The sequence below is a fragment of the Symphalangus syndactylus genome, chromosome 22 (assembly GCF_028878055.3).
Source record: "Symphalangus syndactylus isolate Jambi chromosome 22, NHGRI_mSymSyn1-v2.1_pri, whole genome shotgun sequence".
NCBI classification, from domain to species: domain Eukaryota; kingdom Metazoa; phylum Chordata; class Mammalia; order Primates; family Hylobatidae; genus Symphalangus; species Symphalangus syndactylus.
Genome location: NC_072444.2, coordinates 12,339,570 through 12,364,744, shown reverse-complemented (window position 1 = coordinate 12,364,744; position 25,175 = coordinate 12,339,570). Strand labels below are relative to the sequence as shown.

General features: G+C 42.2%; 2 protein-coding genes and 1 non-coding gene across 15 annotated transcripts in view; 1 reads left to right on the top strand and 2 right to left on the bottom strand.

Annotated features, from left to right (window-relative positions):
- The first annotated feature begins 22 nt into the window (after window positions 1–22).
- On the top strand, window positions 23–24,981 carry TMEM50A (transmembrane protein 50A). 2 transcript variants are annotated; one of them, XM_055261132.2, is made up of 7 exons: window positions 23–183; window positions 2,194–2,299; window positions 4,659–4,771; window positions 13,253–13,320; window positions 14,508–14,600; window positions 18,430–18,490; window positions 23,277–24,981. In XM_055261132.2, the coding sequence occupies exons 2-7, from the start codon at window positions 2,207–2,209 to the stop codon at window positions 23,320–23,322; spliced, it is 474 nt and encodes a 157-aa protein (XP_055117107.1). In that variant the 5' UTR covers window positions 23–183; window positions 2,194–2,206; the 3' UTR covers window positions 23,323–24,981. The 2 variants fall into 2 exon arrangements, with proteins under 2 accessions (XP_055117107.1, XP_055117109.1); XM_055261134.2 differs by lacking the exon at window positions 14,508–14,600.
- On the bottom strand, window positions 7,910–8,013 carry LOC129472784 (small nucleolar RNA U13). Its single transcript, XR_008654062.1, has one exon. It is a non-coding gene; the product is annotated as a small nucleolar RNA U13 (small nucleolar RNA).
- RHCE (Rh blood group CcEe antigens) overlaps window positions 23,276–25,175 on the bottom strand; it is a 68,591-nt gene continuing 66,691 nt past the window's right edge. For 10 of the 12 annotated variants that reach the window (XM_063631561.1, XM_055261112.2, XM_055261117.2 and 7 more), the window contains one exon: window positions 23,276–25,174. In XM_063631561.1, coding sequence (XP_063487631.1) covers window positions 25,148–25,174 — 27 coding nt within the window. In that variant the 3' untranslated portion in view covers window positions 23,276–25,147. The remainder of the gene's footprint in view (window position 25,175) is intronic. The other 2 variants (XM_055261113.2, XR_008653805.2) reach the window with 2 other exon arrangements.

Genomic DNA, 25,175 nt, shown 5'->3' with positions numbered 1-25,175 from the left:
CCCCCCCGCGCTCCGCCCTCCGCCCCGTGTCCGCATGCGCGGCTGAGCCGCGGGGGTGGTACTGCTGCATCCGGGTGTCTGGAGGCCGGGGCCGTTTTGTTTTCTTGGCTGAAACCGGGGGAGTGAGGCGGGCAGGCGCGGCGCGACACCGGGCTCCGGAACCACTGCACGGCGGGGCTGGACGTAAGTGTCGGGCAGGGAGTGGGGACAAGAGAGTAGCGGCCGCAGGCTGGAGAGGCCTGGAGCCGGGGCCGTCTGACGGGCTGGTGCCCACAGCACAGGCTCGTTGCCGCCACCCTCCGGGAAGCCGCACACCCGGGCTGAGCCGCCGCGGACCTCTCCTCTGCTGGGTCCGGCGGCGCTGGGAGAAGACGACCGCGTCCAAACCCCGCCAAGACGGAGAGGGGACCGCGCCCTCCCCCAGGACACCCCAGAATCCCTGGAAATCCCCCGGTCCCGCACTTCACAGCTGGACAGGCCGAAGCCCGGAGAAAGGAGCGTGACCCGGCCGGCTCCCTCAGCGAGGGGTGGCCGGGCTAAAGGTGGCTCCCCGATCTTCCAGCCGCGCCCCTCGAGACCTAAAATTCCCAGCGTTTGGAGGGCGGGGTCTGGCTTGAGCGTGCCAGTCGTCGTGCAAAGAAAAATGGATTCGGGGCGGGGCCATTGGGATGAACCGAAAATAACACTTACTGGATTGCAGTTCTTCCCGGGGAAGAATCAAATGAGTGAATTTCCTAAATTGAACTTGTCCCAAAGGCATCTTAGCAGTGGCTGTAATCATATATTTTAATACTTAATTTTTAAAAGAGAAGTTAAAAATGGGAGACGTTGCTCTTTTTTAGGGTGTCATATTTTTGGACAACGATAATTGCGGGCTACAAAGTAACTTAAGGGACTCAAGTTCGCTGTAGGAGTTTGGGTGTTGTTATTCGCAAATTATACGTATTTCAGGCTTTTTCATACTCTGAAATAGAACATGGCTGTGTCTCAGGTCTGTACAGCTCGGCTTACAGGAATGTTTTATATAATTTGTAAAGACAGCTTGGGTCGGCTATATTTAAATAGCAGTTGGATTCTTGTAATCTGAATTAATATTAACCACGATTCTGTGTTTGCTTTTGGCTGGAATCACCCGTTAGGATCAGAGATAGGGATATTAAAGTGAATGTTCTTTATATAGAAATGACACCAAAAGGCAGGCTTGCAGAAAGACAAATAATGAAGTGAATGAAGTGAAAGGAAATGATGTGGGTAGAGGTAAGAAGTGCAGTGCAATGTTTAATTTCTTAATTTAGGTGTGAAGAAACACGTTCTGTGATAAAAGATGTAAACTAGAGAAATATTTTTCATTTGAATCTGTACTTCCACTCAGAACCAAAGTTTATCACTTCTCTCTCTACTAATGTTAGTGCTCCTGGACTATAAATATCAAATTCATTTAATAAGTTTGGAATCAAAATGATACAAAAGAGCTCTTGTGGACTAGTAATCATATACTTGGTATTAAAAGTACCACCTAAACTAATTTAATACCTACTTAGAAATAATAGGATGTGACAGATTTTCAGGAGGAGGTCAACCAGTAGTTAAAATTTTTTCAATATTTGGAGACCCACCCTTGTTAATATTGCTTAAATATATCCAAACCATTTATTTCTATTTATTATTATTTTTGAGACAGAGTCTTGCTGTGTCGCCCAGGCTGGAGTGCAGTGGCACGATCTCGGCTCACTGCAACTTTCGCCTCCCAGGTTCAAGCAATTCTCCTGCCTCAGGCTCCCAAGTAGCTGGGATTACAGACATGCGCCACCACGCCCAGCTAATTTTTGTATTTTTAGTAGAGATGGGGTTTGCCATGTCGTCCAGGCTGGTCTCAAACTCCTGACCTCAGGTGACCCACCCACCTCAGCCCCCCAAATTGCTAGGATTACGGGCATGAACCACCACGCCCGGCCCCGAAACCATTTTTTACATTAAAAAAGATACTAAATGAATCCAGATGTTACTTTCCAAAGTTATAATGTGGAAATTCATCAAAAACTAAATCAAATATTCTGAAGAAGTATGTGGAACCAAAACAAAGCATTTGTAATTTCACTTTTATCTAATTATTCCTGAGCTATTAATTGTTTTTCAGGTTTGAAGCAAGTAAATGGAAGTACTTATTTAATTGTTTGTTTGTTTGTTTTTAAGTGACCTGAAAAAAATGTCTGGATTTCTAGAGGGCTTGAGATGCTCAGAATGCATTGACTGGGGGGAAAAGCGCAATACTATTGCTTCCATTGCTGCTGGTGTACTAGTAAGTGTTACTGATTATTTGGACCTTACTTGTTGGTGCGTTCGTGTTTATGGGCTTTGAATTCTGCAGGATGTCTTAAAATATGTACTATTTATTTTATATTTGACCACTTTGACCATGTTGATATTTTGTTGTTTATGGAGAGTTATTAGTTCCACTTTAAGAGTTTATGGTTTAAAATTTGATTAACAGAGTGGGTGGGTTATTCTAACTGCATGGTAAAAATGGCATAATAAAACATTTGTTCATTATATGGATTATATCTCCTTTTAATGAGTACATTAAGGTACAAGGAAGTGTTTAAGAAGCAATCAGGTCAAAACCAGTCAATAGATACGATTGCATTTCTCCATAATCCAGTTAACTTTCTTCTCAGTCTCAGGAAAAAAAAAAGTGCTCACTTTGGCAACAAATACACTAAGATTGGAATGATACAGAGAAGATTAGCATGGCCCCTTAAAATTTTTTTTAAAAAAGCAAAAACAAAAAGGAAACTCATTAAAATACATGGTGTAGAAGTAATTTACAGAATAAAATTCTTATTTACACTTCAGATCCCGCAAGGGATCTGCTATTAGTTTTTTATGATCATATGGTGTCATAGGCTCTAAAGAGTAATTTTTTATTTTATTTTTTTTTTGAGACAGAGTTTTGCTCTTGTTTTTTTGTTTGTTCGTTTTTGAGACAGAGTCTCGCTCTGTCGCCCAGGCTGGAGTGCAGTGGTGCGATCTCAGTTCACTGCAAGCTCCGCTTCCCGGGGTTCACGCCATTCTCCTGCCTCAGCCTCCCGAGTAGCTGGGACTACAGGCGCCTGCCACCGCGCCCAGCTAATTTTTTTGTATTTTAGTAGAGATGGGGTTTCGCTGTGGTCTCGATCTCCTGACCTCGTGATCCACCCGCCTTGGCCTGGCAAAGTGCTGGGATTACAAGCGTGAGCCACCGCGCCCAGCCTTGCTCTTGTTTTAGTAGAGACAGGGTTTCTCCACGTTGGTCAAGCTGGTCTTGAACTCCCGACCTCAGATGATCTGCCTGCCTTGGCCTCCCAAAGTGTTGGGATTACAGGCTTGAGCCACTGCACCAAGCCATTTTTTCTTAAGCTTTAAGATTGATTTATTTATTTTCGAGACAGGGTCTCACTCTGTCTCCCAGGCTGGAGTACAGTGGTGAAATCACTGCTTATTACAGCCTCGACCTCCTGGGCTCAGGTGATCTTCCCACCTCAGCCTCCGGAGTAGCCTGGACCACGGGTGAAGGCCACCGCACCGGGCTAATGTTTGTTTTTTGTTTTTTTTTTGTAGAGATGGGGTCTTTCCATGTTGCCCAGGCTGGTCTCCTACTCCTGGGCTCAAGTGATTCACTGGTCTTGGCCTCCCAAGGTCCTGAGATTACAGGCCATTGCACCTGGCCAAAAAGCTTTGAGTTTTTAGTCTATGAAGAAAATATCTTAAATATATTGAGCTGAGGGTAAAAAGAAAGGCATACGTACTCATGCTAGCCATTAAAAATGTTATTAATCGAGTATGGATCTGTCTGTAACCTAATAAAAGTAATTTGACTAGCCTAAAATTGTTATTTTAAAATCATTACCAGAAGATGTCAGTTCCCAGAGCTAACTGAGCCAGGGTTTGGTGTGGGGATAGGAAAGGGGGTTACTTTTAAAATCTAGGCTGCTTCTCAGAATTTGGTTAATATAATTTTATTGTAAATTTCTGCTCAGATAATAAAAACTATTTGTGAAGTTTTGGGGTTATTTTGTTATACCTTTGCCCTTGTTAATATCTAGAGCTAAATTCAGTTAGATAAATTGTAATCTGGTGTTTAAATTGAATTTAAAATCACACCTGAAACCATCTTTAGACTGCACTGGAATTCATCAAAAGCAGAACCTCAGAGCTGTTATTTCACACCAAGAAGATAGCTAAAATTCTGTGAACAATAATTGTTCTCCATATTAATTTGAATGCTTTTTTCTTGATTTTGGGGACTGTTTCTCTGGAAGCTTATCATATATCAACAGGACACTTCTTCTGTCAGTTGGAATTTGAGTCACTTTTTTCCTTTCCCCCTCCACGAGATAACTGGTTTCTAGTTCACCAAATTAGATTACAAGGCTTTATTATGATAAAAATTAAATAATGATTGAAGTAGGCTTAGAGAAAAGTTATTGTTAATAAATGTAAATTGCTGTCAGATTTAAGGGTACCTAATCAGCTATTAGGCCATGTGCAAATTACGTGTCGGAAAAAGCTAGAACATTTTTGAAATGTATTAAAAGGTATCTCCTCACTTAAATCCCTTGCTTTTAGCCAGTGAGATACAGAATTGCTATGATTTCTCATTGGTATCTCCTTTGTTTTAGTTTTTTACAGGCTGGTGGATTATCATAGATGCAGCTGTTATTTATCCCACCATGAAAGATTTCAACCACTCATACCACGCCTGTGGTGTTATAGCAACCATAGCCTTCCTAATGTAAGTGTCATCATAATTGGCATTACTTACATAGTTTGCCACCAAATAAAAATGTTTCAAATATAGTTGCATAGATTTAAAATTCTAAATATTATCAGATTAACATACTGGACATGATTTAAAAGTCATACAGTAGAGATGGACTTACACAGAAAAGCAGCAGTCCTCTTTGTTCTTTTTGTGTACCTCTCCACTCCCTCCCAGCTTCTCTCAGCTATTCTTTTATTTTTATACCCCCAGGGTTTATAGCTTTATATTTAAGTCAGAAACTGTATTTTGTCTGAGGGATAATTCTTTCAACGATATTAAGCTTTTATATTCCAGACTCTGCTCTAGGTACAGGGCATATAGTAGTTAATAAAACAGGAAAAATCCATGTCTTTTTGTCATTTAAAATAAGTGCAAAGGAGAAAAAAATAGAGAAAAGAGATATGGGATGTCAACAGGAGGGATAGAAATTTAAAAAAAAAATTTTTTTATAGAGAGGGTGTTTCATTATGTTGCTCAGGTTGGTCTCCTGGGCTCAAGTGATCCTCCCACCTCGACCTCCCAAAGTGCCAGGATTACAGGTGTGAGCCACCACACGTGGCCAGAAATTTTCAGCAGAGTCAGAGAAGATCTCACTAAGAAGGTGACTTTGAGTAAAGACTTGAAGAAAGTGAAGGAGCTGACCAGGGGATGGGGATATATAAGAGAAGTTCATTCCAGGCAGGTGGAACAGCAAATACAAAGGCTTTACGGCAAGGAGACCAGTATAACTGCAGTAGCAAGATCAAGGGAAAGAGAAATTGATGAGGTCAGAGAAGTGATGGAGAGGGACAGATGGTATAGGGCCTTGAAAAGCATTATAAGAACTTTGCTTTCAGCTGGATGCAGTGACTCATGCCTGTAATTCCAGCACTTTGGGATGCCGAGGTGGGTGGATCACTTGAGCTCAGGAATTTGAGACCAGCCTGGGCAACATGGCGAAACCTCATCTCTACCAAAATACAAAAATTGGTAGGGCATGCCTGTGGTCCCAGCTGCTCCAGAGGCTGAGGCGGGAGGATTGCCAGAGCCTGGGAAGTCAAGTCGAGGTTACAGTGAGTCATGATTGTGCCACTGCACTTCAGTCTGGGTAACAGAGCGAGACCCCATCACAAAAATAAGAACTTTACTTCATTGTAAGCATAATGGAAGCCATTGGAAGGTTTTGAGCAGAAGAATGAAATGACCTTATATTTTAATAGGAGCATTCCTGTTGAAAAAATTTTTAAAACCGGTAAACAAAATTTATTGCAGTGCCAACTAGTATAAGCACCATGACTCTGTGCTTCTCAAATTTATCAATATATTTTGAAAATATTCTTGTATTCTTACCAGTTTCTCAAATTCATAAAATCGTTTAGTTTGCTTCATACTTGGGCTATGACTTTCTTATTTAGTATTGTTTTTTTCCTATAGTTTTTTTTTTTCTTTAATTAAGACGAGGTCTCACCATGTTTGCCAGGCTGGTCTTGAACTCCTAGGCTCAAGCGATCCACCTGCCTTGGCCTCCCAAAGTGCTAGGATTATAGGCGTGAGCCACTGTGCCTGACCTTTCCTAGAGTTTCTGATTGCTTTTTTTTTTTTTTTTTGGTGGTCGTTGGTAGAAAGAATGTGTATTTTCTTTAGGATTCATTTCATTCTTGAATGCCGCAGTTCTAATTTGGACAGTTACTATGTGGACTGTAGTTGTTAGGTTTTTTGTTTTTCCTAGAGTTTCTAGCTGCCTTTTCTTTGTTTTCTTGCGTTTTCTACTATTATCACATCTTTATTTTTTTCCCAAATTCCCAGTTATATTCTTTAATATATTATAACCTCTTTTGTAATAGAAATCAACATCCCAGAAGCCCATATCTGTCTGTTTCATTATGAATTGATGACTGTGTAAGCCTGCTGCAGCACTGTCACCGTGGGACTTCCCTCCCCTGTCGATCAGGGTTGAATCCACTGTTTTTCCAGTTACCACATCTTTTTTTTTTTTTTTTTTTTTTTGGATACAAGAAGTATTTACTTTGGCCGGGCATGGTGGCTCACGCCTGTAATCCCAACACTTTGGGAAGCCGAGGCGGGCAGACCACCTGAGGTGAGGAATTTGAGACCAGCCTGGCCAACGTGGTGAAACCCCGTCTCTAATAAAAATAATTTTAAAAGGCTGGGCGCAATGGCTCACGCCTGTAATCCCAGCACTTTGGGAGGCCAAGGCAGGCAGATCACGAAGTCAGGAGATCGAGACCATCCTGGCTAACACAGTGAAACCCTGTCTCTACTAAAAATACAAAAAATTAGGCGAGTGTAGTGGCACACGACTGTGGTCCCAGCTACTCGAGAGGCTGAGGCAGGAGAATTGCTTGAACCCGGGAGGCAGAGGTTGCAGTGAGCAGAGATCACGCCACTACACTCCAGCCTGGGCGACAGAGTGAGACTCTGTCTCAAAAAATAAAAAATAAATTAGCCAGGCCCAGTGTTGGGTGCCTGTAGTCCCAGCTACTCGGGAGCCTGAGGCACAAGAATCACTTGAACCTGGGCAGCAGAGGTTGCCGTGGGCCGAGATCATACCACTGCACTCCAGCCTGGGCGACAGAGGGACTCTGTCTCAATAAATTTAAAAGAAAAAAATATTTATTTTAATTTATTAATTTATTTTTTTGAGATGGAGTTTTGCTCTGTTGCCCAGGCTGGAGTGCAACGGCATGATCTCTGCTCACTGCAACCTCCACCTCCCAGGCTCAGTCGATTCTCCTGCTTCAGCCTCCCCAAGTAGCTGGGTTTACAGGCACACGCCACCATGCCTGGCTGGTTTTTATATTTTCTGTAGAGATGGGTTTCACCATGTTGGCCAGGCTGGTCTTGAACTCCTGACCTCAAGTAATCCGCTCGTCTTGGCCTCCCAAAGTGCTGGGATTACAGGCGTGAGCCACCACACCCAGCCAATATGTTTTCTTAGAATTCTCATCTCTGTATCTTTTTATTTTATATTGCAATCTGTTAAACATTTTTGTACTTCAGTTCTCATGTTTTAATTTCTAAGGGGCTTTTTTTGTTTCCTTAATTATGAATGCTTCCTTTAGGGATCAACTCTCTCTCTGGGCCTTTTTTTTCTTTTTTTTCTTTTCATGTTAGACGGGTAAGGTGCTGATGTAAGAACAAGGTTTGAGGGAGGCACATCTCAAACATGCACATGAACACCCAATCATCATGTCTAAGAACTGCAAAAGAATCAGGTTTTCCTTTTTAAATTAAAAAAAAAAAATGTTTTAGAAGTAGGGCTTCACTTTGTCACCCAGGCTGGAGTGCAGTGGCATGATCATAACACACTGCTGTCTCAAAATCCTGGGCTTAAGCAGTCCTCCGGCCTCAGCCTCCCCAGTAGCTAGGACTACTTGCACATACTACCACACCCAGCTATTTTTTAAATAGTTTTTTTGTGAAGACAGGATCTCACTATGTTGCCCAGGCTGTTCTCGAACTCCTGATCTCAAGTGATTCTCCTGCCTTGGCCTCCGAGAGTGCTGGATGACAGGTGTGAGTCCCTGTGCCTCTCTGCCTTTGTTATTTTAAAAATGTAATATAAAATGCATTCTGGCCAGGCATGGTGGCTCACACCTGTAATCCCAGCACTTTGGGAGGCCAAAGTGGGCGGATCACTTGAGGTCAGGAGTTCAAGACCAGCTTGGCCAACATGTGGCTCTCAACCCTGTCTCTACAAAAAATACAAAAATCAGCCAGGCATGGTGGTGCATGCCTGTGGGTCCCAGCTTCTCAGGAGGCTGAGGTGGGGAATCGCTTGAATCTGAGAGGCAGAGATTACAGTGAGCCAAGATTGTGGCACTGGATTCCAGCCCAGGAGACAGACAAAAAAAAAAAAAAAAAAAGCATTTAGTGAGATACATAAAGTGCACGAGTCATATATACATCTCAACAAATTTTTACTTACATATACACCCATGTAAACAGCATCTAGATCAAGATTTAAAACATCACCCCAGAACGTTCTCAATCAGCACTTCCGTCACAGCTGTATAGCCCCCATCCTGACCTCTACCATTGTCCATTAGCTTTCTGTAGAACTTTTTTTTCTTTTGAGGTAGGCTCTCGCTCTGTTGCCCAGGCTGGAGTGCAGTGGCATGATCTCGGCTCACTGCAACCTCTGCCTCCCGAGTTCAAGCAATTTTCCTGCCTCAGCCTGCCGAGTAACTGGGATTACAGACACCCACCACTGTGCCCAGCTAATTTTTGTATTTTTGTAGAGACAGGGTTTCACCATGTTGGCCAGGCTGGTCTCGAACTCCTGACCTCTCAGATGATCCACCTGCCTTGGCCTCCCAAAGTGCTGGGATTACAAGCGTGAGCCACCATGCCCGGCCTTCTGTAGACTTTTAATTTAGGTTGTAGAGCCATCTCTTCCAGGCTTCCAGGTAATCCAAGTTGAAAATTACACACATTTTTAAATTTTGCTACAGTTACTTAAGTGTAAACACAGTAACTTGTATTTTCAGAGTAAAGCAAGTGGCTAAGGGCAGCCAGTTTGACTGTGCCTGGCGTGGAGTCAGTGCCAGAGTAGTTATTCATTCGCAGAAGTAAAGGTCTGACTTCAGAAGCCACTGATAGCAAAGGGCTGTGGTCTTTTTCTTTGAAGTTCGGCCAGTATGCAGCTATTTCTAGTTCTTTCCATTTTGTTGCAATTTATTTTACTGTAATAATGATGCTGTTAGAATTCTTTTAGAAAGCTGACACCTAAATTTCAACATTGGTTTAGATTTAAAAGTTTTACTTTTGTAATTGTATTTTTGTCCTGCTTTTGTCCTCAGATCTTTAAAATATTATTTTGTTCCCCTTTGAAGCAGTAGCAAGTCTGACTATGGAGGGGAAGTATAGCTGTATATGAGCTTGAATGTACTATTCAAACGTGTTTCCTGCTAAACTTACACTCTGTTGCATTAACATAATTATAGCAGAGCTGACTTCATGTTTTTATAAATGTTTATCATCTATTTGGCTTCAGTTTACATCTTTTTTTATAGTGTCAGATAGTATCAGGCCATAATTTTAAACAAAAACTGTTAGTTAATTATAACTCAAATGGATAGGAGTCAAAAAGCAGCTATTCTTTCATTAATAACTTTATTATTTTTTCTCTTATTACAAAAGTTCTCTGATTTTGTGGCTTTAAAAATGTTAATAAATGTTCTGTGTATTAACTCTGTATTTTTTAATTTTAAAAATGTAGGGTAGGCCAGGCACGGTGGCTCACGCCTGTAATCCCAGCACTTTGGGAGGCCAAAGCGGAAGGATCTCAAGGTCAGGAGATCGAGACCATCCTGACCAACATGATGAAGCCCATCTCTACTAAAATACAACAAATTAGCTGGGTGTGGTGACACGCGCCTGTGGTCCTAGCTACTCAGGAGGCTGAGGCAGGGGAATTGCTTGAACCCGGGAGGTGGAGGTTGCAGTGAGCTGAGATCGTGCCACTGCACTCCAGCCTGGCGACAGAGCAAGACTCCATCTCAAAAAAAAAAAAAAGTAGGATATACCAATAAGCAAAAACGAAGTTGCCTGTAATCTCACCAAACTATAACATTTTGACAGATACTCTACCAGTGTTTTCTTCTGTTTTCTCTTTCTGTAACACACATCTATATGTTTTAAAAGTAATATGTAACTCTTCTCCTCTTCCTTTCCTCTTCCTGGAAAAATTCAGTCCAAAAACTATTAGGTGAGGTCAAGCATGACAGGCATCCTCTATAGAAAGACAAGTTGTGGTGGCCCAGAGCAGGCTGCTGGGCTCAGGCAGGGTGGGAAGGGGCAGCTCAGCATGGGCTCAGATCCTGAGCGGGGTGAGGAGGGGATCCATGCAGCGGAGTGCGGGGTGGAAGAAGGCAGCCCTACGTGGGATGCTAGAATCTGAGTAGGGTGAAGAGGCTGTCCAGATGGGGCAGGGGAAGCAGTGTGGCAGCTCTGTCCGCTCAGAGTGCCCAGAACAGCTATACCCCAACACCAGGAGCACACCTATAACCCCCAATTATGGAGCATCATGTTGACAAATAACAGACGTTTCAGGAAAAAGATTATTTAACTAGTAACTTTTCTATAAATTTGAGAACATACATAAAAATAGTCATAGCAGGGAACAGATAGAGATTGTTCATTCCAAAGTGTCCCTAACAGTGAAGACAGGATTGTGGTGGCTCACAGAGGGCCCTGAAGTTTATTCAGATGGCTCAGCAAGGAAGACAAGAGCTGAGAACCAGTAACCCAAGAACATTTATTTGTGTTTTACTTTTAAATATGAAGCCTGTTTTTAATGTATTTATTTTATATACAAAATAATTTAGTACTGTACAGAGATCACTGAAAATAATTGAGTATTTTGATCATTCTGAAACTTAGATTTGTATGAATAAATTAAGACATCATATTACTGTGAAAAAAACTAGGATTCCTATATTCAACACTTTTTTTTTTTCATAGATACAAGGTCTTACTATGTTGCCCAGGCTGGTCTCAGAAGTCCCAGGCTCAAGCAGTCCTCCTACCTTGGCCTTCCAAAGTGCTGAGATTACTGGCACAAGCTACCAGGCCTGACCTAAACACATTTATTGAGCACCTACTATGTGCGAAGCCCCTAGCCTTGTGCTAGGCATTGAGAATGAAAATGAGAAGCAAGACAGACAATGGCTCCTGTCCTCATGAAGCTTATATTCTAGTGTTAGACACACACAACTAAATGGGTATATATATCATAGGTATAATGTTTTGTCACTTTAACTTGATGTATTGTGAACATTTTCCCATGACATTTGGAATGTTTCAAAGGATACTTAGAAAGAAAGCAAGCCTATCTCAATTTAGAGTGGTATGCTATGAAAAGTTAGTAAAACAATTCTTATGTTTAGAGCTTGTATCAAGGATTAAAAAAAGATTTTACCACTTGAATCTCTATTCAGTAATGTCTTCAGAGCAAAAAGTTATTGTGTTGTTTGAAATATAATTATTTCTCCAAAGATTTGACATCAGTACAAAATTACTACAAAAAATTTATTCCAAAGCCAATTTTAAGAAATATTTGGATTATCTAGGGCCCATTTTCTCCCTCTGCCATCGCCATACATGAGTACATGTTATGTCTGATGTATACAAATGGAATATCAGATAGAACCAAGGGAAATTATCTTTTTACCTGTTCCAATCTTAGCAAAAGAAAATTTTGAGAATTTTGTTCCCGATTTTTTTTTTAAGAGATGGAGTTTCACTCTTGTCACCCAGGCTGAATCGCAATGGCGCGATCTCAGCTCACCACAACCTCTGTTTCCTGGGTTCAAACGATTCTCCTGCCTCAGCCTCCCGAGTAGCTGGGATTACAGGCATGCACCACCACGCCCAGCTAATTTTGTATTTTTAGTAGAGATGGGGTTTCTCCGTGTTGGTCAGGCTGGTCTCGAACTCCTGACCTCAAGTGATCCGCCCACCTTGGCCTCCCAAAGTGCTGGGATTATACACATGAACCACCACGCCCAGCCTCGTTCACAAATTTTAACAATCCAGACTCACCTGAAAGACTTGTTAAAACTCAGATTTCTGGGCCCCATGCTCAGAGTGTCTGCTTTGCTAGGTTTAGGTTAGGGCCAGAGAATTTTCTTGTCAAATAGGTTGCCAAGTAATGCTGATTCTGCTAGTCTGGGGCCCATGACCACTGCTCTAGAGAGTATCTGGCCGGGCGCAGTGGGTCATGTCTGTAATCCCAGCACTTTGGGAGACCGAGGCGGGCAGATCACAAGGTCAGGAGTTCGAGACCATCCTGGCTAACACGGTGAACCCCTATCTCTACTAAAAATATAAAAAAATTTAGCTAGGCGTAGGTGGTGCATGCCTGTAGCCCCAGCTACTCGGGAGGCTGAGGCAGGAGAATGGCGTGAAACCCGGGAGGTGGAGGTTGCAGTGAGCCGAGATTGCGCCACTGCACTCCAGCCTGGGAGACAGAGCGAGACTCCATCTCAAAAAAAAAAAGAGTATCTGGTTGAAGAGACCAGTCATATGAACTCTTTACTCAAGAACTGAAGGCCTATGAGCCAGGTGTGGTGGCACTTTGGGAGGTCAAGGCAAGGAGGATCTCTTGAGGCCAGGAGTTTGAGAGCAGCCTGAGCAACATAGCGAGACTTTGTCTCTACAAAAAATTTTTAAAAATTCGCCGAGTGTGGTGGTGCACACCTGTAATTCCAGCTACTCAGGAGGCTGAAGTGAGAGGATCACTTGAGCCTGGGAGTTCAAGGCTGCAGTAAGCCATGGTTATGCCACTGCATTCTAGCTTGAGCAACAGAGTGAGACCCTGTATCTTTAAAAAAAAAAAAAAAAAAAAGGACTTTCAGGCCTAACCTTAAATTTGAGAAACTGTAGATTATTGTTTCTGGTAATTGGTGTCATGGACCCTGATTTCTTGGTTTTATTTTATTCATACAGGATTAATGCAGTATCGAATGGACAAGTCCGAGGTGATAGTTACAGTGAAGGTTGTCTGGGTCAAACAGGTAAATAGGTGCAAACAGCATCTTTTTATACATGCTTAAATCCTTAAGATGAGAATTTCACATGGAAATACCACTTTTCTATTTGTTTTAATATATCTGTGAGTAACAGCTTATTATTTTGAATCTATTGTTTTATGTTGTGGGCTTGAAATTGGGAATTAACATATAACATTGTATTTGCTGTGCTTTATTGAGCTGTAGGCAATGTTTTTATTAAAATGTATTTATGCAAATTAAAGAGGCCCTATCAGAATTCATTTTAGGCAGTCATGACTCCATTTATTATTTATAGCAAATCTTCACAAACATGTTAATGTGATTTGAAGGTTGGCTGTCCTCCTCTGTTAACATAATTTTAATGCAACCTTCCTAAGTTTTAGTGACAGTAAATTTGAATTTATTTTGCTGCCTAACTTCCCAGAAAGTGAAATATGGTAGCTTTGAGATTCGTGTATCACTGAATATGAATTTTTTACTGTATGTCTGTGTTACTGTTTGAAAGTACTCTTGGAGGATCTGGGAGCGGCCGGGCGCAGTGGCTCACGCCCGTAATCCCAACACTTTGGGAGTCCACGGCAGGCAGATCACAAGGTCAGGAGATCGAGACCATCCTGGCTAACACAGTGAAACCCCGTCTCTACTAAAAATACAAAAAATCAGCTGGGCGTGGTGGCGGGCGCCTGTAGTCCCAGCTACTCTGGAGGCTGAGGCAGGGGAATGGCGTGAACCTGGGGGACGGAGCTTGCAGTGAGCCGAGATGGCGCCACTGCACTCCAGCCTGGGAGACAGAGCAAGACTCTGCCTCAAAAAAAAAAAAAAAAATGTAGGAGCATTGTCCATATAAAAGCATAAGGAGAATGAGCCTCTAAATATGGTGAAACAGATTTTATGAGATGTTTTATAGGAAGGTTGAATATAGGTTTTCTCAGTGTAGGCAGTTGGGGAAAGTAAGTATATGCACTTATACAGACTCATAAATAATTTTTAAAAATCTATACAGACCAACCAAGAAGAAAAAGGCCAACAGGTACACTGATGAAGTTGTTTAACACATCTTCTACTGTTCTTACATTAGACTTTAATGGCAGTTGCACTTTTTTTTTTCTGTTTGGGTTTTGTTTTCTTTTTGAAAGTTCATTGTACTGCCCTATGAGAAAGAATTCTGGTAAAATATTATTTCTTTCAAGGTGCTCGCATTTGGCTTTTCATTGGTTTCATGTTGGCCTTTGGATCTCTGATTGCATCTATGTGGATTCTTTTTGGAGGTTATGTTGCTAAAGGTAAGAGAAAACATAGGTTACAATTTACTTCAGTGGAATACTGGAATTTCGCATTAAAGTTGGTTATTTTAGAATAAAACTTTTTTCCTATAGATGGGCCAACTACTAGCGATGCATTTATATCCGGGACCCCCCGCCACTGACAGTGTTTGGTTTTCTTTGTCTTGTGTATTTTTAGTATTCCTTTCTTCAGTCTTTTTTCTTCTTATCCAGAGCCTGGAAGGGATGAGACAGCTCTAAACACTGCTTTTCTTTGGCTTCCAAAAATCTCAAAAGCAGAACATATGTTATCTAGCTAGTTAGCAAGCTTTGTTTGTTTCTTTTTTAGAGACAAGAGTCTCACTATCACCCAGGCTGGAGTGTAATGGCATGATCATGGCCCACTGCAGCCTCAACCTCCTGGGCTCAAGCCATCCTCCCACCTCAGCTTCCCAGGTAGCTAGGGCCACAGGCACACACGAACGACCACACCCAGCCAATTTTTAAATTTTTTGTAGAGATGGATCTTGCTATGTTGCTAAGGCTGGCCTTGAACTCCTGGCCTGATGCCTGGCCTAACAAGTTCTGACTTTCAGAATATCTGTGCAAAGCTCTAACATCCCAGAATTGAGTTTTATTCAGTTAAACCTCCCTGGTAATATGATGTCACCTCCTTTCAAACAGAAAAGTAAACTAACATTTAATATACATCTGCTATATAAGGCCACTTTAAGGCAAGCTCAGGAAAAGGTATACTGTTAGACCCTGGGTGAAATTTCACCTTGAGGGACCCTAGAAAAATAGAAAACCCATTTAATGGTCCAGGTAAAATTGCTATGGCTGTCATAGTAAAAATACAGTATTAATGATTTATAAAAACTGGACCAGGTTATATATATTCTGCTCATATTTTAACACTTATTTGAATAAAATGTAACTTGTAGATTAAAATAATGTTTCCTAAATTTTTATTAAAATCATTTAATCTCATAGACAGGAGTAATAGATATTTCCAAATATTTGTATTTTTTATTTTATTTTTATTTTTATTTTTATTTTTTGAGACAGAGTCTTGCTCTGTCACCCAGGCTGGAATGCAGTGGCACAATCTCAGCTTACTGCAACCTCCACCTCCCAGGCTCAAACAGTCCTCCCACTCAGCCTCCTGAGTAGCTGAGATGATGGGCACATGCCACCACGCCCTGCTAGTTTTTTGTATTTTTTGTAGAGATGGGGCTTCACCATGTTTCCCAGGCTGGTCTCAAACTCCCGGGCTCAAGTGATCTGCCTGCCTCAGCTTCCCAAAGTGCTGGGATTACAGGTGTGAACCACTAGGCCTAGCCATGTGTAATTTATTATTAAAATCATGTAACCAAAATTGTAGAAAATAAAAGAGGGTGGGTGCAGTGTAATCCCAGCACTTCGGGAGGCCAAGGAGGGAGTACTGCATGAGGCCAGGATTTTGAGACCAGCTTGGACAACATAGGGAGACCCCATCTCTACAAATAATAAATATTTAGCCGAGTATGGTGGCGTGCACGTGTGGTCTCAGCTACTTGGGAGACTGAGGTGAGAGGATCACCTGAGCCTGGGAGGCAGAGATTGCAGTGAGCTGTGATTGCACCACTGTACTCCAGCCTGGGTGACAAAGTGAGACGCTGTCTCAAAAAAAGAGAAAAGAAAAGAAAAAAAAAAGAAAAAGAAGTAATAATTTCACCACTCTTAAATATTTTGATTTCCTTTTGTTCTCTTTTCTTATGTTTTTAGTTATTATAATTTTTATCCCCCATTTGCATTTAACATGATATTATAAGTTAGTTGTTCTTTTGCTGCTATAAAATCTGTTTTATATATATATATTTATTGCCCAGGCTGGAGTGCAGTGATGCGATCTCAGCTCACTGCAACCTCCATCTCCCAGGTTCAAGCGATTCTTCTGCCTCAGCCTCCCAAGTAGCTGGGATTACAGGCGCCTGCCACCATGTCCAGCTAATTTTTGTATTTTTAGTAGAGACAGGGTTTCGCCATGTTGGCCAGGCTGGTCTTGAACTCCTGACCTCAGGTGATCCACCTGCCTTGGCTTCCCAAAGTGCTGGGATTACAGCAGTAAGCCACCACGCCCAGCCATATATATATTTTAAAATGTATATATTTTGAGTTTGAGACCAGTCTGGCCAACATGGCAAAACCCCATCTCTACTAGAAATACAAAAATTAGCCAGGCATGGTGGCACACACCTCTAATCTCAGCTACTTGGGAGGCTGAGGCACGAGAATCTCTTGAACCTGGGAGGTGGAGGTTGCAGTGAGCTGTGATCATGCCACTGCACTGCAGCCAGGGCAACAGAGGGAGACTCTCTCAAAAAACAAAACAAAAAAAAAGGAAAAAAATTGCCTTTTTATCATGGGAATTGCATAATACTTGTTCATTATAGAAAACTAAGAATGTAAAAGAACTCAAAAGAAGAAAATGAAATTACTGATAATTCTTTCCCAGATACAACTATTAATACAGGGCCCCTTTTTATAGGAATGTCTTTATCTCATAATTTTAGGCTATTTTCCTGAAAGCTTCAGGAGCAAGGTTATGTTTTGAGAATTATTAGCAGTTGATCTGTAATTTTATAAAGTTGGCTTAATAACATTTTTAGAAGCCATTCTAGTGGTAATGGTTATTTAACGTGAAATAGTGGTGAAGACCTATGCAAACCATCTGTTACGTTAATCAGATTAACCAAAGCTGTTCTGAAATGAGAAAAATTTGACAGTTCACCTATTTATTGTGCCTCTGTCAATGAGCAGTCATTAACAATTCCAGTAGTGGAAATTTATGAGAATTTCAACTTCACTTCTAGATACAATCAGAAAAAAATGTTGCTCCAGCAGTCCTTCCAATCTTAGTTAATGGCTGGCTACTCTGTCTTTCCAGGTGTTTAGGCCAAAAGCCCTGGATGTTCATGAAGGCCTGTCAAAGATGACATTTGTCTTCCTCCCATGCCCATATCCAATCTATCTGCAGATCCTGTTGACTGTGCTGTAAAATATATCCTGAGTCTAACCACCATTTACCATCTCTCCATTGCTACCACCCTGGTTCAATCCATCGTAATCTTTCACCTGGTTTCCTGGAAGAGCCTCCTAACTGGTTTCTGTTTCCTCTCTTGCCTCTTTTAATCTACCCTCAGCACAGCAGCCAGAGGGATCCTCCTAAAATATGTCAGCTCAGATCACTTTTCTGCTCACAACCCAGTGGCTTCTCATCTCACTCAGAGTAAAAATCAAAGTCCTAACTGTGACTGCCAGGTCTCCGCCGCCCAGTTGCCCTCTTTCTTTACCCTGTCCCTGCTCTTCCCTCTTTTGCCTACGTGGCTGTTCCTGTAATCACTGGCGTGCTCCCTCAGGGCGTGTGCATGGCTTCTGCCCTCACTTCCTGTGTGTCCTTACTCCAGTGTCACCTTCTCATGGGGTCTTCCTGGCCATCTGTGTCTGATGTCACACTACACTTCTCCACCTTTCCTGCATTATTTTGTCTTCTTTTTATTCAGTATATTCTCTAGTTCCATAAGGGCAAAAAAAATTTTACCTGTTTTGTTCATTGCAGTATCCTCAGCATTAAATAGGGCCAGCATACAGTATGCCCCCAGTAAATATTTGTTAAATGAACTAAGGGAGCTATCATTTACTAAAGCCGTGCTAGACTAAGTTACACATCATGTCTTTTAATACTCAAGCCAACCCTAATTCTAAGAAAAATCAATTCTTCTAGGCAGGAAAACTGGTATTTGCCAATATATCTGAAACTAAATGTTTTGAGATCATAACCCTCTAAACACTGCAATTATTTTTACAGAAAAAGACATAGTATACCCTGGAATTGCTGTATTTTTCCAGAATGCCTTCATCTTTTTTGGGTAAGTTTGTTTTGCATTCTTTATCTTTTTTTTTAAAAATAGCTTCTTTTATATCATTTTCTATATTGAGTTGCCTAATTACTCATCCAATGCCCCTCCTCCATGATATTTTCATAAAACATGAAGAGTAAGGTTGAGAAGGATATTTTAAATAGATGAGTTGGTTTGCTGCCAACCTTAGGAGCATATATTAATTTTTAAGATTGCTACCACGCCCCCTTTTAATGAGTGAGTAACTATGATTCATGAAGATTTAGTTATATAACACTGGTGATGTTCATTTTAAACTTAGATCTCTAACAGTTGCTTTAAGTGAAAGCCTGCCTGAAACCATTTATCCTTAAATTTTGGTTTCTGATATATTTTATAGTTCTTCTGTCCTTGATATCATAGAATTTGTGAGTGAGATTTGAGGTGTGGAGGAAAAGCCCAAACATTTTTTATCCTTCCCTTTCAATTATAAATGAAAAGATGACGAAAATCTCTAAAAACCTCAAGGCTTTTATCAATAATCTTCTCTGATGTTCATCTTTCCTAGAAATTTAGGGCCTGCCCTTTTCTCTACCCATGCTATTCCTCCAACCACCACCACCCCCTCCAGCCCCCACAACCTACCCCCGTGACTGGCCGAAAAACCCCATAAACAAAACAGCTCAACAGCTCTTAACCCTCTGCATCAGGAGTGTTTTTTTGTGTGCGTGTGTGTGTTTTTTTCTTTTTTTTGAGACGGAGTATCAGTCTCTCACCCAGGCTGGAGTACAGTGGCACGATCTCAGCTCACTGCAACCTCCACCTCCCGGATTCAAGTGATTCTCCTGCCTCAGCCTCCCGAGTAGCTGGGACTACAGGGACACGCCACCACCCCTGGCTATTTTTTTTGTATTTTTACAGGGTGGTCTTGATTCCTGATCTTGTGATCTGCCTGCCTCAGCCTCCCAAAGTGCTGGGATTACAGGCGTGAGCCACCACACCCAGCCTGCATCAGGAGTTTTTGTTTGTTTGTTTGTTTGTTTTTGAGACAGAGTTTCACTTTTGTTGCCCAGGCTGGAGTGCAATGGCTCCATCTCGGCTCACTGCAACCTCCACCTCCTGGGTTCAAGCAAGTCTCCTGCCTCAGCCTCCCAAGTAGCTGGGATTACAAGCATGGGCCACCATGCCTGGCTAATTTTTTTGTATTTTTAGTAGAGATGGGGTTTCTCCATGTTGGTCAGGCTGGTCTCGAACTCCTGACCTCAGGTGATCCACCCACCTTGAACTCCCAAAGTGCTGGGATTACAGGCGTGAGCCACCACGCCCGGCCTTTTTTTTTTTTTTTTTTTTTTTTTAGAAGGAGTCTTGCTCTGTTGCCCAGGCTGGAGTGCAGTGGCACGATCTTGGCTCCCTGCAAACTCTGCCTCCCAGGTTCAAGTGATTCTCCTGCCTCAGCCTCCTGAGTAGCTGGGATTACAGGCACCTGCCAGCACGCCTGGCTAATTTTTTGTATTTTTAGTAGAGACAGGGTTTCACCATGTTAGCCAGGATGGTCTTGATCTCCTGACCTCATGACCCACCTGCCTCGGCCTCCCAAAGTGCTGGGATTATGGGCATGAGCCACCATGCCCGGCCAAGAGTTCTTAACCTTTATTCTTTCAGTAGCCTTCTGAAGGTGAGGTATCACCGGACATTTCCATATGCAGGAAATTGGTGTTTTGCGTATTTCTGGAAAGAGAGAGTCTGTGGCTTTCATCGGATTTTCAAAGAAGTCCCTAATCCAAAAAAGGCTAGGAATCTGATGTACATTACAGGACTTTTCCTTCCCCTTCCCTTCCCACCCACCTCCAAAAAAGAAACAAAAATCCCATGTCTACTGAAGCCCTCTTGAAATAGTAATAGTTGCCCTTGAGAAAGAGCCACCAGTGGGTATTCACACCTGTTCTATTCCATCACCAGGCATGTAAACTTAGATGTGACAAGATGCACAGCCTCGTTGGGTTATACCTTGTATCCTGTAAGCAAATTGAACCCCAGGTAATGGATGCAGTTAGCAGAGTAGTTGTAGGAGATTGCCTGTTGTGTGAGTCCATTTGCATTGCTATTTAGGGGTACCTGAGGCTGGATAATTTAGAAAGAAAATAGGTTTGTTTTGGCTCATGGTTCTGCAGGCTGAACAGGAAGCATGGTATCAACATCTGCTTCTGGTGAGGGCCATAGGAAGCTTCCAGTCATGGCAGAAGGCAGAGTGGGAGCCAGCATATCACATGAAGCAAGCGAGAGAGGAAGAGGAGGTACCAGCCTCCTCTAAACAACCTTTCATGTGAACTAACAGAATTTACTCATCACCAAGGGAATGGCACTAAGCCATTCATGAAAGATTTGCCCCCTTGGCCGGGCACGGTGGCTCATGCCTGTAATCCCAGCACTTTGGGAGGCTGAGGCAGGTGGATCACGAGGTCAGGAGTTGAAGACCAGCCTGGCCAACATAGTGAAACCCCATCTCTACTAAAAATACAAAAAAATTAGCTGGGCATGGTGGCGTGTGCCTGTAGTCCCAGCTACTCAGGAGGCTGAGGCAGGAGAATCGCTTGAACCTGGGAGGCGGAGTTTGCAGGGAGCCGAGATCACGCCACTGCACTCCAGCCTGGGTGACAGAGCGAGACTCCCTCTTAAAAAAAAAAAAAAAGATTTGCCCCCATGACCAACACCTCCCACTGGACTTTACCACCAACATTGGGGATCACATTTCAACATGAGATTTGGAGGGGACACCTGCCATTCTGATTCATAACAGAATGGTACTCAGCAACAGCATAGAATTAATATTTCAGAAGTCAGAATGGACAGATGTCAGTACCAGAGGTGACCATCTGACAGTGTAGGAGGGACTGGTCCATGGCTCCTGCCCATGAAACTCTTCAAATTAGAGTTCATATCTTGTGACGAGTATTCTGAAGTTACAGCATCTCTTTTAAGCTATTTGGACAGTAGAGGCCTCTAATAACCAACTTCAGTTTTTCTTTGTTACAGCAGTAGATCCGATATTAACTAGAAGAGCAAAGATCTGGGATTACAGGCGCATGCCACCATGCCCGACTAATTTTTGTATTTTTTGTAGAGACGGGGTTTTGCCATGTTGCCCAGGCTGGTCTCAAACTCCTGGGCTCAAGCGATCCACCCACCTTGGCCTCCCAAAGTGCTGGGATTACAGGCGTGAGCCACTGTGTCTGGCTTATGGCCCCCATTTCATTTGGTGCCTGGGACTGTGCGCCAGCTGCCCCATAGAGCATGCAGGCAGGCATCTGCACTCTGGCTCATCTAAGGCACCTGTGGGTAATTTGCCACCCTTGGCAGTTGGCTTCCCAAAGCCTGGCTGTGTCCATTCCCTGCCTCCTCATGGCCAACCATAATCTGGTCATGGTGGATTCTTTCTTGTTCTGTTAACACCTCAGGTGTCATTTTATGCATACAGTTGCCCTCTTGCCTCTTTTAAATTGAAGCCTCAAGGACAACTGTAGACATTCCTTCACCTAAACCCTAGACCAGGGGTGTCCAATTTTTTGGCTTCCTTGGGCCATATTGGAAGAATTGTCTTGAGGCCCTCATAGAATACACCAACAATAGCTGATGAGCTTTAAAAAAAAAATCACAAAATAAATCTCATAATGTTTTAAAAAAGTTTACGAATTTGTGTTGGGCCACATTCAAAGCCGTCCTGGGCCACGTGTGGCCCACGCTTTGTGGGTTGGACAAGCTTGCCCTGGACTGTAAGTTCTGTGAGGGCAAATTCCTGTCATACCAGTCTCCTGGGCTTTTCCAGAAGCCCCATGCTTTTTTATGCCTCTGTCCCCTTTGATGTACTGTTTCCTGTCCCCGAAACACCTGCCTTCATCATCCTGCTAGGTCTTGTTCTACCAATCTCCCATTCAAACCCCTGTTTTTCCACAAAAGCCCATCTCAAATATTATGGCCCCCATTTCATTTGGTGCCTGGGACTGTGCGCCAGCTGCCCCATAGAGCACCTCTGTAAATCCTTTTCTAACTTATTCAGGGCGACTGAATTCTGTGTTTCTGTGCCCCCTTAATACTTGGTGTATAAGTCTCCTTCTCCAACTACCCCCACACTTACCACATCACGTTAGCAAGAATAAGAGCAATTTGAGGGCAGTGGCTATGTATCTTATTTTATAGCCCTGGCACCAAAACAGTTTGTTGAATGAATTTTATAAAATCAGACATACAGGGCTGGGCACGGTGGCTCACACCTGTAATCACAGCACTTTGGGAGGCTGAGGCAGGCAGATCACAAGGTCAGGAGATCGAGACCATCTTGGCTACCATGGTGAAACCCCATCTCTACTAAAAATACAGAAAATTAGTCGGGTGTGGTGGCGGGTGCCTGTAGTCCCAGCTACTCAGGAGGCAGAGGCAGGAGAATGGCGTGAACCTGGGAGGCGGAGCTTACAGTGAGCCGAGATCGCGCCACTGCCCTCCAGCCTGGGCAACAGAGCGAGACTCTGTTTCAAAAAAAAAAAAAAATCAGACATATAATGGTTACATAGTAAACACTGGTAACTTTCAGTACTGGAAAGTTAAGGTTGTTGGGAATATGGTGGTTAATAGCACAGTTGAACATAATGGAAGAATTCACTACCTTAGTATGATCAGTTTCTGTTTTGATACATTTCGTACCAAAATTTCTTCTACAACTCATCAGTTATTCTTTGTTGCTTGTTTCACACCATTCTCGAAATCTCACATATTCTTTTCTCAAATTCAGGGAGTCATGTGATATTTCTTGTTTTATTCACAGAGGGCTGGTTTTTAAGTTTGGCCGCACTGAAGACTTATGGCAGTGAACACATCTGATTTCCCACAGCACAACAGCCCTGCATGGGTTTGTTTGTTTTTTTACTGCTCACTCCCAACCTTTTGTAATGCCATTTTCTAAACTTATTTCTGAGTGTAGTCTCAGCTTAAAGTTGTGTAATACTAAAATCACGAGAACACCCTATTTAAACAACAACCAAAAATCTATTGTGGTATGCACTTGATTAACTTATAAAATGTTAAAGGAAACTTTCACATGAATAATTTTTGTCAAATTTTATCATGGTATAATTTGTAAAAATAAAAATAAATTACAAAAGAAATTATGGATTTGTCAATATAAGTATTTGTCATATCTGAGGTCCAAAACCACAATGAAAGTGCTCTGAAGATTGAATGTGTTTATTCAAATGTGGTCTCTTCTGTGTCAAATGTTAAATGAAATATAAACATTTTTTAGTTTTTAAAATATTTCATGGTCAAAGTTCTTCCTCACTATAATTGGTATTTACTTTTACCAAAAATTCTGTGAACATGTAATGTAACTGGCTTTTGAGGGTCTCCCAAGGGGTGAGTGGACGTGTTGGAAGAGAGAAGCACCATGATCCAGGCACCAGTCTCCCCGTGTCCCTTCCGTGTGAAGCTCTTCCGCTGTGCCTCTCATTCCAAGGGCAGGAGGATGTGACTCAGCCATGACACGTGGTTCTGGTGGGACGCACAGTCACTCCACACCCACCATTGAAGGAAAGAGGAAAAAAGGGTGCAGAGACTTGACACTCCAGTCTTACACAGGGGACAATTTCTTTGTAGTTGTTCTGATAATAAACTGGGTTCCATGTTTCATTTCATCTGTGTACTGAACCACTAGCCTAATAGACCAGCACAGTCAACTAGAATGACAAACATTAGCTACTGGGAACTCTCGTTGTCTCTTCCTCTTCAGAACTCTTGTCCCCACAGGCTCCCCACCTCTGCAAGATGGGATACACTCTTCAGGACCACAGTTTGCAATGTCTTTCATAAAATGTGCTACAGTTAGCCTTCGGAATATTTGCTGGGTGATTTAAATATGTGGGTCTCATTTCCATGCTAGCCATCGTCATCTGACAGTCTCTATGCTGTGAATATTGCCTGGTGATCAAGACTCTTCTCAAAGAAATGACTTGCTGTCATCCCACATGAACTCCTGATGTTTTTTCTACAAAGGTCCATAAAATGTGAAAACTGGAGAAGATCTTAGAGGTTGAAGTCCACCTTCTCTTTTCACATAGGAGGGAACAGACCATGGAAATTTAAATGACTTCCTCACGGTCACAGAACTAGTTTTTTAATCCTCAGGCAGTGCATCCCCCCACCCTACAACTGAGCACAACCTCTTACAGTGCAATTCATAATATGCTCAGGGAATGCCAGCCACCTTGTGAAACTGCTGGGATAAAAGCATGATTCCCACAAGGACTAAGTGTCAGTGATTCGTAATTTTCCTGTTTTGTATTATCTGCTTTGCTGATGTAGATAAGAGTTAACTGGGTAGCAATGCTTTATTAAGCATGAGAAAGAATCTTAAGAATTGTCAATAAAATTAACCCAAAATTTTAATAATGTGTCTGTAACCAAGAAAATATTGATAGCATCATCCTAATGAAACTAAACATTTATTTTAAACTTATTAAATTGACTCAAACTAAGTTTTTAGTCTTTTATTTTTTCATATCAAATCTGTCTCTGACCTTGTTTCATTGTACATAAGGAGACGTTGCTGTCATGAGCGTTTCTCATGTCCAAATGCAGGCAACAGTGAAAGGAAGTTGTCTTGTTTTTGAACAGGGTCTTGTTTTTCTTGGATGCTTTTGCTTAAAATCCAACAGCCAAATGAGGAAAC

Coding starts and splice junctions, on each gene's coding strand:
- TMEM50A (XM_055261132.2), top strand. CDS start 2,207: ATGTCTGGATTTCTAGAGGGCTTGAGATGCTCAGAATGCATTGACTGG. Junction 14,601..18,429: donor TGGAGGTTATGTTGCTAAAG/GTAAGAGAAAAC, acceptor TTATTTTTACAG/AAAAAGACATAGTATACCCT. Junction 18,491..23,276: donor AATGCCTTCATCTTTTTTGG/GTAAGTTTGTTT, acceptor TTTTATTCACAG/AGGGCTGGTTTTTAAGTTTG.